This window comes from Oratosquilla oratoria, chromosome 8 (assembly GCF_046742065.1).
Source record: "Oratosquilla oratoria isolate Oo_2021 chromosome 8, ASM4674206v1, whole genome shotgun sequence".
Lineage (NCBI taxonomy): Eukaryota > Metazoa > Arthropoda > Malacostraca > Stomatopoda > Squillidae > Oratosquilla > Oratosquilla oratoria.
The window spans coordinates 76,775,375-76,788,110 of record NC_134784.1 but is presented as its reverse complement, the minus strand read 5'-3'; the positions used below and the strand labels follow the sequence as shown (position 1 = coordinate 76,788,110).

Sequence of the window (12,736 nt, the reverse complement as noted above, 5' to 3'; positions counted from 1 at the left end):
GCCTTTTATTTTGGCTACCTCCCTTGTCAGGGGGAAAAGGCCCTTGGTGTACGTACGTATTACTATTGTTTTTGAGAAGGGGGTTCAGCAGTAAATCGCTTTTATCGTTGGGGATGCACAGAAGTGAGGAGAGATTTATAGCTGGTAACAGAACAGGAATAATAGATGTTAAAACTGATCATCATTCTTTTTTGAGTGAATATTAGCTTACAGTCGTAAAAGAATGATGAGTGCCTTGGTCTGTAGGGATGTCACTAAAGTCCCAGAAATAAGGACTGCATATAACATACACTCATAAGCCCATAAGGGAGCTGCACTGTATGACGAATAACTTGGTCTCGTAAGCAAACCAGTATTCTGAAAATTCATATATTTTTGCAACTTCTATTCAAATATAATTTAATTGTTAACATTTCTTATTTTTAAATTTCTAATATGCTTCGACATTGTAAAGGTTTGTTTTTATATTTAGTATGCCTTACCTACGATGCAATGGATTACTTCAGAGACCCTATGCATAAGTTGCTACAGTGAACTTATACAAGGTTAACATCAAAATGACAACTGCATGAAATATTTATTTTTTCTTTTTTTTTTTACATATTTTTTCAATTAAAATGTATGTATAAAACTTAAAGAGCTGAAAAAATAAAGGGAGCATATGGTATCGAACTTCGGATTGTCGTTTGTTTTGCAGATGCTGACATAGAAGCTCCAAAATTCAGTTGTGGACTTTCTCTAAACGATTTTAATGCAGTATGTATTTGGATGAATATTTTGTTTCTTATGCCTAGGATATTCAGAACCTTTCAATGCTCTCTTCTGTTGCTTTTGTCATGAAAGATAACATGTTGAATTCTTGGTGTAATGGTGGTGTTGGCGATCGTACTCTCATGAATGATTTTCGGTCCTGTGTTTATGGATATTCTTTGCTTTCTTCTCTCGGTCATCAGTCGTTACAGTGTTTCTTTCATCTTGCTTACACTATCACATTTTTCAGCTTGTAGAATGGCATCTTTACATTAATTTCGTGATCGCCTTGGACTTTATATATGCAAGGCAAGTACACTTAATACAATTCGGGGAAAAACAATTATGACATTGTTTATTTTGGAGAGGAATTATAACCCCTGTTTTGTGCCATGTATAAGAATGTTCTGCCCTTGCCTGACCTCTAAGTTATATTAATAGAAGTCTGTATGTTGATTAGTGTACTGTTACTTATGAAAATTACAGTGAATTTAGCACATGAAAATTAGCTTTATTACCCAGTAATTTTGATGTGTTGTTCATATAAACAGGGTAAATTGTGAAGTATAAATAGGCGATGTGTGAAAGTAAATATGAGACTTGATGAACCTTAAGTAATTTCAAGAACCACTTTCAGTATCCAAGCCCAAGGTCAACATTGTTTACAGCAAGACACTGACTGAACTTATTGTATCTCCTAGATATATCTCTCTCCTAAATTTATGTGAGTTCTAGTTGCACATAAGCACTACTAATTCTGTAAATAAAATAGATCATGTTAATCTGGCATAATGTTAATCCTGAAGCTTATTCATATATGAGGGTGCTACCAGTTCCGAAAGTGAAATGAAACGATTAAAACATTTGATTCTCGGCAAAGTTACTATACAGTGCTTGATATAAAACTTAGGTGACAGCTTAATGAGTTTTGTTTATATTATAATGCAGTGATATAAATATTTACATTGTGGTATAAATATGAAGAAAAAATGTATTAGATAATGAGTGACTTCAATTTCACAATAAATCCTGATGTGCTATTTTTGTTATGTTGTTATGGCCGAATATAGAAACTTACCACCCTTGTATGCTTGCAAGAAATTTTGCCTATGAGAGAGAAATTTTTATTTGAAAATTATTCTGAATATAAAATTACCACAAAGAAATAATGACGGCCTCAATTTTTATAGTACAATATGATGACCATTTAATATGAAGGTCAGAATAGATACATGACATGTCTGGAGTTGAAGTAATCTTTGGGTGCCAAGGCAGAGGGCAAATAGGAAACATAGGAAATAACTTGCCAAGAAGACTGCATTATACACAATCATGCACGCAAACAACACAGCATACACTCTATAAAGGATTTGTGGGAAAACCCAGTTTCGGCTGTGGCATTCCTTGGGGAGATGGGACTGCTCGGACAGACAGTCTAGGGAACAACAAGAACATTGTAACATGCAATTATGGTAATTGCATACAAGGATGTGCACTATTGGCTGCTGGTGAGATATAGCATAAAGGGTATGTTGTTCCGGGTTTTGGAGTAGGATTGTGTACAGCTACACAGAAAACTATCGTTAGTAGGGGTGTCGAAACATTCGCTAATGAACATAACCTTATGATACCGAAGGGTTGGTATTTCTGGGGTTCGAATTGTTCGAATTGCTTCTGAATGAATATGAATCTAATAATAGTTCTGGAGTTCATATGGATTCACTATGACATGATAATCTTATTTCCGATGGAGACTTCAATTTGTCTCAAATAGTTTCGTTGTTTTGTGTCAAAATGATTAGCGTGATTTACTAACGATAGTTTTCTGTGCAGCTGTACCTGACATTTTCATATGTTCTCTTAGAAGGATTTTTTGTTTCTTTGCGGGAACCCACAGAGGGCCGCTTATAGGTGGCATGATTTGCGGGCGCTGAACAGGAGTTAAGGGTTAGGGACAGGATTTGGACTGGGAATGGAGTTAGGACAAGGGTTAAGTGTGGGATTAGACTAGGGTCAGGACTGGGATTTGGATTAGGGGAGGAGGAGGTAGTGATGGGAGATCCTATTTCTAAAAGTATCGAAGAGTGGGACTATTAACTACATAGAATGGGAGATGATTCCACTCTTGGATGTTGTGAGGGAAAAAATGAGTATGTTGGTACCTGTTTGGTATGTGTGCTATTTTAAGTTGTGACAGCCTCTAGTTATTCATGTATTTGTTGGGCTTAAGTTTCTTTGTTTATGTCAACTAAATTGTGATTTTGTACATCATTCGTTGTCTGTGTATTCTTCTTGTGTCAAGTGGTTCAAGTTTAATGTCTTGGTTTAACCTAGTGACTGACATAGTGTCTCTGTAATTGTGTCTGATCCATCTTGCTGCTTTTGTCTCAAGAAATAGGTGTCCCATAAGGGTGGTTTTGCAACATCCTGTTATTACTTGGTGCTCCAGTCTGTTATGTTTGTAAGTTGTTTATGTCAGGCTTGCTGATTGTAGGAAGAGAGGAGCGAATGAGAGTACATAATAGGGAAAAAAGGGAATAGTAATTATGTAATAGTAACTGCTGAAACGAGACATTGTGTGGATTGTTAAGGAATGGAAAATACATTACATTAAGAATAGGAATGATAGTACTAGAGAGATATTAACCTGTACAGTATCAGCCCAGTGTATAGCTCAGATATGTGCTGGTGTAGGCCGATTTTTTTATTTTTCACCTTTTACATCTTAAAATAATAAAATGAAGGTATAACCTGAAAAAAGTATGGTATTATGTTAGTTGTGCACACCTACGCAATATAGCATTACAAAATTAAATATTGATTTTATAGATTATAATACATGAACATAATATACGATTTTCTTGGTGGAAATGAAAAAAATAAATAAATAAACTTGCTACAAGTAAATTTACTAACAAATGAAGCCACTAGGATATGGTCCGGACACCATACCAGTCCAGTCACTATCAGACAATAGCTTTCACGTTGTGGACTGGGTGTTCTCCAACTCCAGGTGGCATTAATAAGTGCTGTTACAAAGACAATAGGGCTTCCTTGGACCTCGTGAGAGACCACAAGGTTCTGCTGTCGTCTGTTTATTGCCCAAGGTACAATAATAATCAGGCCCTCAACATCCATGATGATGACAAGGATCTTTAGAATTTGAGGTACCGAATTACTAAATATAGGTTAGGTTTGAATAGACTAATTTATCATCCTTTCATTTCTTCAACTGTGGCATCTATCAAAACATTCAGCTGCTGTGACTTCATTTGTTAGTAATTAGGTTTTAGCAACTTTTATGTTGTTGATTTCCACCAAGAAAATCACATATTACATTGATCTAATATAATTTACAAAGTTAATAATTAATTTTCTATTGCTGTATTGCATAGGTGTGTACAACTAAAATTTTATCAAAAGTACTCACAGTTGTATATATATTGCATCTGTGACAATTGTCAGCACAAGATCAGGGAGATGTATAGGCCTACAGTAAGCAAATCAACAGGATAAGGTGGTAAATTTGGTGTATTCTTTCCCTCTCATTCATTTTTTCCATGCATATTATGAAAGATTTAGACCATACCCATAATTATTATGCATGTATACCATCTTACTGGATTTATATATCTTGTGAATGTCATGTAACTGAAAAAATAGTTGATGAGAGAAAGTGTTAAAACTGCCAAAAAAAAATCCAAAATGTGAAAACATTGTGTTGCCAGTTCTCCTTCCAGTACTCTGCAGTTTTACAGTGCTACAAAAGGGTGTAGAAAGGAGCTCTAAGTCAACCAATGACAGTAAAATATGTAGTCTACAGTGGGACATTTATAACTCATCAAAATTCTATATAACTGGGTTTGCAAAAACCCAACCACTATACAATTGCTGTCTTGTGGGGATGTGTGGAAATCATGTAGCTCACCCAAGCCAGTTTGTTAGGAAGCAGTTGTTATGGCAACTATCATGGCATTAAATTAACGCTGTTGGCACTCGAGGTAGTTAAATGTTGCGTCATTAATGTCATTGACACTGTACAGGTTAATGGAGTGTGTGGTGATCAGTTGTTAAGGACCTTAGATTTTCAAGCTTTTATTTGACTTGTTTCTCATGATCTATAAAGAAGAGGAAAACGGTAAATCCTTAATGAAGAATACAACTGGTATATTTTAACAATGAAGAATACTACATAACTTTTAACATTAGGCACTGTACTGTCTTGAGTGTTTTGAAGTGTTGTAGGGGGGAAAGCCCATGGTACAGGGTGATCAAACCAAGTGTAGACACACATTTATTTAAAGAACAATACAGTTTTTACAACAAAAAATGAAACATTTCAAGAAAGATGAGATGAAGAATAAAGTATAAGGAAGCAAGATATGTAATAAATTTTCAATGTATCCCCCTTTAGCCCTCACTAAGCGCCTCAATCTGTTATGTACATCACTGCAGGCAGCACGTATGGTTTCTGGCGATATTTTGTCCCAACAAGAGCGCAGTTTGACCTTCAGAGTTTCGATATTTGCATGATTTGAACAACAAGCTTCCCTTTCCAAGATACTCCATATTGAAAACTCCATTGGGTTCAAATCAGGAGAGGAAGGAGGCCACAATTCCTTAGGCCAAAACCCTGCCATATTCTCCTTACACCATTTCTGAACAATATTGGCTGTGTGCGATGTGGCTCCATCCTGTTGTAGGGTTATTCCATCTTCTCCGAAAGTGACATCAATCCAGGGAACCAATTTCTCCTTCAGCATCTTGAGATAAACGTGTTGGTTAACTTTTACGCCCTCATCAATGAAGATGAGGGGGGTTTTCTGGCCAGTTGAAGTCACTCCACCCCAAACCATCACAGAAGCTGGTTTCTGCCTCCTAAACATCAGCAATTCATTTAGTGGGATGTCTTCTTTATGCACTGCATAAATCCTATCATTTTTGGTGATTGTGCACAGCCTGGACAGTGAATAACTTCTCATCTGTCCACAGGACTGGTGGTTGCGTGCCGTTTTCAAGCTTCTCCAAAAGAAGCTTCCCTCTGGCTAATCTTTTGGTCTTTGTCGCTTGTGAGAGTAACTGAACTTTAGTTTTCTTGTATGGCTTGAGACACAGATCCTTTTTCAGCACATTTTGCATTGTCCCATAACTTACTCCAGCCTCTGAAGCCAACATTCTTATGCTTCTCTTTGGATTTCGTCTGATTTTTTCTCTGGTGGTTTTGATGAGCTTTTGCGTTCTTACTGTACGACTGGGAGTGCTTCGTACCTTCGGAAGGGTCGAACCTGTCTCCTTCAAGCGTTTTAAAGCCTTATAAACACCAGCTCTGCTTACACGAGCTTTCAATATTCTACAGATTTCACTGGGGGACTTTCCTGCTTGAGACAATTCTTGAATAGTTGCATTTATCGTGCTCATGATAGACTAAAATCTATATTTCAATCTGCAAAGATAGACAATTGTTTAATAAACACATAAAGCTATACTCCTACACAAAAAGATTTTAAATTTCATTTCGTGAACATATATTTTTTTACAATCAAAATTTGTCTACACTTCGTCTGATCACCCTGTATATGTATGCATGTGTATATATATATATATATATATATATATATATACTGAGAGCTTTTACCCCCTTCTAATGGAGGTAGCCAAGTCAGAAGCACATACCTATTCTGACCCATTTCACTCCCACCACCCGCTTCACCCCTCCCATCTTAGCTCCTTGTGGATGGTGGGTCATACCTGCATCTGCCAACTGCCCTGGGTCACATGCAATGACACAAGGCACAGTACATCCACAGCAAGGCCACTTCACTTAATCACTGAACCTCCTCTCCATCCCCTCATGCAGAGAGAAAATGGGGAGAAATCTCCTCAAGTTGCATCAAAATATCATTTACACATAAGCATTCTCTACCCCCTATCCCCCATCCCTCCCTTGCATAACAGTATCATCCATACATAGTCATTCTCCATTCATCCCTATCTCCTGCCTACTCCCTTCCTTGCTGAACAGACATTCCCCTCTTGCTTAGTGCTCCCTTCACCTTGTCCATCCATCTGATCCTCCGTTGTTCCCTCAAGTTCACTCCCTCCACCACTGCCTTCCACATTTCTTTTACAAATCTTTCATCACTCATTCTTTCCATGTGTCCAAACCATCCCAGTAATCTTTCATCAGCCCGATCTGCCATTTCCTTTTCCACTCCTGCTCTCCTCATCTCCTCATTTCTTATTCTATTCAACCTAGTAACCACTACCATACTTCTCAGACATTTCATCTCAAACACATTTAAACTTTTCCTCTCTGCCTTTTTTGAATTCCAAGTCTCTACTCCGTACAATGCCATCAGCACAATCACACATTCATACAATCTCCTCTTTGTATCCATTCCCAGTTGCCTATTTCTCATAACATTTTTTAATCTCTCAAGGCATTTACTTGCTTCTCTCATTCTACAATATACCTCCACCTCCACTCCTCCATTTTCTGACACATATGATCCCAAATGCTTAAAGCTATAACTTCCAGCCTCCTTTTAGACTTACTTCCAACTCACTGCCACCCTCTATCCTTGTACATCACATCACCTTATTTTTATCCACAATTACTTTCAACTTTCTCCTATGGCATATGTCACAGACTAGCCTCTGTATTTGGGTTGGTGTATCAAATCTCGGCCATGATTTGAACAGTTCCTCAGTCCAGTATCTAGTATGACTATTTTACTGTTTAAAAGGATTTTTTCACTTCTCAAGGACAAATGAAACGTTGAGGTACAAAACTATTTAATTCCCATGATATAAGAATATACAATTTACCTTAGCCTGGTGCATATGGGATACATGTGGGGCATGAGCAAGGGAGTCAGAGAGAGAGAGAGAGAAGAGAGAGAGAGACACTTCTCACGTCTCCTCGTTTTATAACAGGGCCACACAACATAATGCCATGGCAAGTGCCAATTTGTAATGAATATAAACATAACCTACCTCTATTTGCCTGGCTGCACACAATCTATTCACTTTATTTTTATGTTAAGAAGGCTTACAATTTATCAATTTCTAGTTATCTAATAAAAAAAGAGAATAAAAATAATACAGACACTACTTTGCACCATCATTCATGTTGTTGTTGTCGTTCCCTAGACTGTCTGTCCGAGCAGTCCCGTCTCCCCAAGGAATGCCATAGCCGAAACTGGGTTTTCCCACAAATCCTTTATAGAGCGTATGTTGTGTTGTTTGCGTGCATGATTGTGTATAATTTAGTCTTCCATTATGTGTTGTATGGTATGGGGTGAAGTGTTACATCCTGGGCAGCTGTTCACAATGCGGTCATCCAGCCTCTTCTGGTAGCTTAGAAGTGCTGGGTGGTGACCGCACCGCAGTCTGGCCAAGTGGACTCTGTCCTTTTGTGGGAGAGAGGATTCAGAAGGGTGGATATCAGGTGGTCTGGCATGCAGCAGTGTGTTGTCTTTCAGTGTGTTAATGGAGCGGTGAGTGATATGATTATGAATATGTTTCCGGAGGCTGGTATTTGGTAGTTGTGGAGGAAGAGAAGAGAGTATCTGTGCGTGATAAAGGTCTTTGGGTGTTGTTTTAATGTTGTCATTCATGTTGACCTGCAACCTTGGACAGAAGTACCGAGTTGTGTATTCCTCTGCCGCTGGTTTGTAAGTTCCTGTAACTGGGACACTCACATGAGAAAAAGCCTAATTCACATATAAATCTTATTATCTAATTTAAGATAATCTACTAATTGGTTGAATTTAACATCAATAGCCATTTTTATTAAGAATGTCAAGCAAATATAGCTTGTGCTAAAATGTGGCTTATTGCACCATGTTCTCGTATCTTTGTGTTAGTGATGCATCATGGAACATGACAACATACCCTCCCAAATTCCATCACTAACTCCCTTAATTCCTCTGATCCTGCCACACGCACAGTGTCATCAGCAAACAACAACTGGCTCACCTCCCACTTTTCTCCACCCTCTTTAATCTTATCTAGTCCCCTGCCCATTATCTTCGCCCCATCCATGTACACATTGAACATCCATGGCAACATGATATTCCTGACACAGTCCCACCTTTACCTCAAACCATTTCTAATTGTAACACAGACTCTTTCTCATAAAAACTCTTGACTGCCCTTAACAGCTTTCCCCCAATTCTATACATCTGCAAAACCTCTCATAGTGCCTTCCTATCTACCCCATAAGCTTTTTCCAAATCCATAAAAATTCCTCACCAGCTTTCATTGCTTTCAATGCACTTTTTATCTCCTCATGTCCTATAGTCATATCAGTCTCCTCTCCCATCATAGTCATTTTCCTAGAATCTCCCATTGCCAGAATCAAATGAATTGTGCTTACTTCATTATCATTGTGTGTGTGCATCTGAAAAAAATAAATTTATACATATGTATGTGTGTGTGTGATATAATATATATATATATATACACACACACACACACAAATATGTATATACACACACACCCATCCCTCAACCCTCAATTTAATGAATATTATAAATTCAACACATTTACTGTAATTTTATATCAGACTTGCCAAGGATTTTGAAAATGGGTCTTGATATGTTGTGATTGTATAGTGAGGGGACTCAGAAATTGTATTCAGTCACTGGATTTGCCCATTACTCTCTGAAATCTGTTAAATGAAGACCCATTAAATTGAGGGCTGAGTGTATATGAAGAACAGTGTATGTCCTCAGTACCTTTACAAGTTAAATTGGTATTTTGAGTGTCCTGATTTTCCAAATGGTAGTTGTTAAAATTATAAAAGTTTGTGAATTTTTTCCCTTCATGTAAATGAGAGGACACTGTTCAGTTTGTTCATACGAGTGGAATGTGGGAAGAACTCGTGTAAATTTGTTGAGTATTATCTTATATTTCCAAATTACACAGTATTTTTTGCTCAGCTTTGGTTCACTTTTTAAATATTGTTTTATTCAGCTCTTAATATTGTTATATTATCTGAGTTTTCCCTCATTCCACAGGTATGGAGGAACGACGTGATAACATACGCCTCAACACTGTGCGACGCATTGACCCCCACGTCAGTCAGATTGTGGATAGTGCACCACGAACAGCGTTATATACTTATGAACAGGGTGGGGAGTCTTGGGCCAAGACTGAAGTAGAAGGCACGTTCATGATATATTCAAGGACTGCACCACCCTTTCACATGATTACAATTATTAATAGGCTCAGCAGATCCAACTTCACAGAACCCCTTACACATGCCTGTGATACACAAGTCAAACCTCCATATTTACTTTTCAAAAACACCAAGGGTGTTATCTACGGCATATGGTTTTCCGATGCTGAGGATGTAAAACGCATTAGTGTTGCAGTGAAAGACAAAATTGATTATGACGTACCGAATAACAACAAACCAGCAAGCTCAGCACCCAATATCATGTCTGATCCTGCTGTTGCATTAGCAGGGACTGCAGGGACAGGTGGAGATATTTTAAGCATGCTGTCTCGTGCGCAGGGTGAATTTGAAAGTAGGCGACAGGAGCCTAGAAGTATTGTTGGGACTGTAAATAGTACTAGCTCAGACATTGTAAAGCCATCTCCACTAAGGGTGCAGACTGGAGAGCAGAATGGCACTTCCAACACTGTTGCAGACTTCTTTGCAAAGGTGTCAGGAGCACAAGCTGGAAGTGGAATGGCTGGTCTCAATAATGCTCCTCTACCTTCGCCATCATCGGTGGCAACAGCTTCTGGAACCTTGTCTTCCTCTCCTACCACAAATCCAGTCTTGCAAAAGCTTTTCCAGGGTGCTGCTGCTGTAGGAGGCCAAGCTACAGTTCAGTTGAATTCAAATACCACAGTCCCAGGTTCACAAAAAGCCAGTGCTCCTATCAGCATACCTGGTGCCTCTTCCAACTGCAATGCACAACAGGCACCTCTATCATCAAGTGTTCCTGGAGCAGCACCAATGTCCCTGCAGGAACTTGAGGGTCGCCTTAAAGATAACCTACGGGTTTCTGGTTCTAAAGAGGAGGAACCAAGTCCTTTGTCACCTATGCAGCCTTCACAAGGGCAGCAACAGCATCCAGTTTTCAGTCAGGCCCTAACCACCACAGCAGAGCCCACTTCACTTCTCTCTCCACAAGTGTTCACCACCTCTCGAGTAGCCACGGACCCATTGCATCGGAAGACGCCTCCGCTAAGTATGGAATCTCCTCAGAACCGAACATTTCCAGGCCTCCTTGCACCAGGAACCACTTCAGTCATGGACATGCATCCTTTAAACGGGTCTCAGGAATCTCTCAATGAAACCATAGGGACCCAGCCGTCACAGCACCAAGTAACACCATTAACCCAAGACCAGCTCGCTCAGGCTTTGTCTATGTTACTCAAAAAAGAAGATTTTATCAAACAACTTCATGAAGCTTATGTGCAGGTGCTGAATCAGTCATTTGCTGGAAAATGGTAGAATACTTTGTGAGGGCCATGTTCCTACTGTGAAATATGTGAAACAAGTTTGCAGCTTATGATGCCTGTTCAAGCAGAACTGAACCTATAAAAGACAATGATATTCTATCCACTTGCTACATGCACATGCCTATGCTTTAAAGCCAAATACCGCTGCTGTTATTGTAATGATATTCATAGGTAGATGATGAATTATATTCTTGTGTAGTAGAGAGAGTTCACAAGTACTTTTCAGATTTACCTCCATTTTTTTCTTCTTTTTTTCTTCTTTTCTTTTTTTCTTTATATCCAAAGACCCTCTTCCATATTTTCATTATTCATTTCATGAATTGTTAGAAATTTTTGTACAACATTGTTAAACCTACTTCAAGTAAGCTGTTACTTAGTGGTACATTTTGTATTGTCATGTTATGAAAATTGAAGAGAAATATATAACATTTTGAATGATTAAAAGTATTTACATTTGCACACCACACTCTTTTTTGGTCAAGTTCCATGAATATTTTGCTACTGAATGTTTTTGTTTATTGACTTACTGATACTTCCTGTCTACTGTTGAACATTCTAGTGACTAGAGGATTGAGTGTTAAAAAGATATAACCATTACTGTTGCTTTAATGTGTGCAGAACATGATCAAGTAGTGAATGTCTGTACTCTCACAAATATCATATGTATTCATGTATGTGTATAGACATGTACATATATGATTATGTATTAACATATGTGCACACATGTACACATCGCACATATACATCATACACACACACACACACACACAACTGGTGGACAAGATTCATAGTCTTATTGTGTGTTCATTAAAAGAAGGAATAGTGCCACAGGATTGGAAAAGGACTAATTTGGTTAAAATTCTTAAAAATGGAAGTGAGGAGACACCACTGAATTACAGGCTAATGTCATTGACCATTGCAATGGTGAAATTATGTAAAAGGATTGTGAAAGATTGATGGTCGTATTGAACCTATTAAGTTTTTACTTGAGAGTGATTGATGGGTGCAAGAGAGCGAGGGCAAGATTTTAAAAAAGTACCTCACAGTCATATTTTGTGGAAACTAGCATATTGAGGGATGTGTAAACTATTTGAATGGATGAAAGATTTTTTTAAAGGAAAGGTGCATGAGGACAGTAATAAAGGATAGGCTGTCAGGATGTAAAATAGTGACCATTGGAGTTCCAGAAGGTTTAGTGCTAGCACCTATAATGTTTATCATGTTAATGACATGATTGAAGGTACAAGTTATGCCAACGTATTTGCAGATGATGCAAAGACCATGAGAAAAGTAAAAAACAAGAAGGACTATCAGCAGTTGCAGAAAGACATAGCCACAAGATTTGCATGGTGCCAAGAATAAGAATTGAATTTCAGTGCCAAAAAATGCAAAGTATTGAAAATGGGCACTAGCACAAAATGACAATTTTTTTCAACTTTCGTGGGAAGTGAAACCATTACAAAAACAAAAGAGGATAAAGGTTTGGGGGTGAAAGATATGAGCA

At 38.1% G+C, this 12,736-nt stretch overlaps 2 protein-coding genes across 4 annotated transcripts in view; one reads left to right on the top strand and one right to left on the bottom strand.

Moving 5' to 3' along the window:
* The first annotated feature begins 644 nt into the window (after nt 1-644).
* The window catches only part of AlaRS-m (alanine--tRNA ligase, mitochondrial), a 131,568-nt gene continuing 119,476 nt past the window's right edge, over nt 645-12,736 (top strand). Inside the window, exon 1 of one of the 3 annotated variants that reach the window (XM_076189505.1) lies at nt 645-756. The gene's annotated coding sequence lies outside the window, so the exon portion shown is untranslated. The remainder of the gene's footprint in view (nt 757-12,736) is intronic. The other 2 variants (XM_076189504.1, XM_076189503.1) reach the window with 2 other exon arrangements.
* LOC143027431 (uncharacterized) lies at nt 5,686-6,168 on the bottom strand. The gene has a single exon (XM_076188721.1). It carries the CDS (start codon nt 6,166-6,168, stop codon nt 5,686-5,688), a length of 483 nt encoding a protein of 160 aa, XP_076044836.1.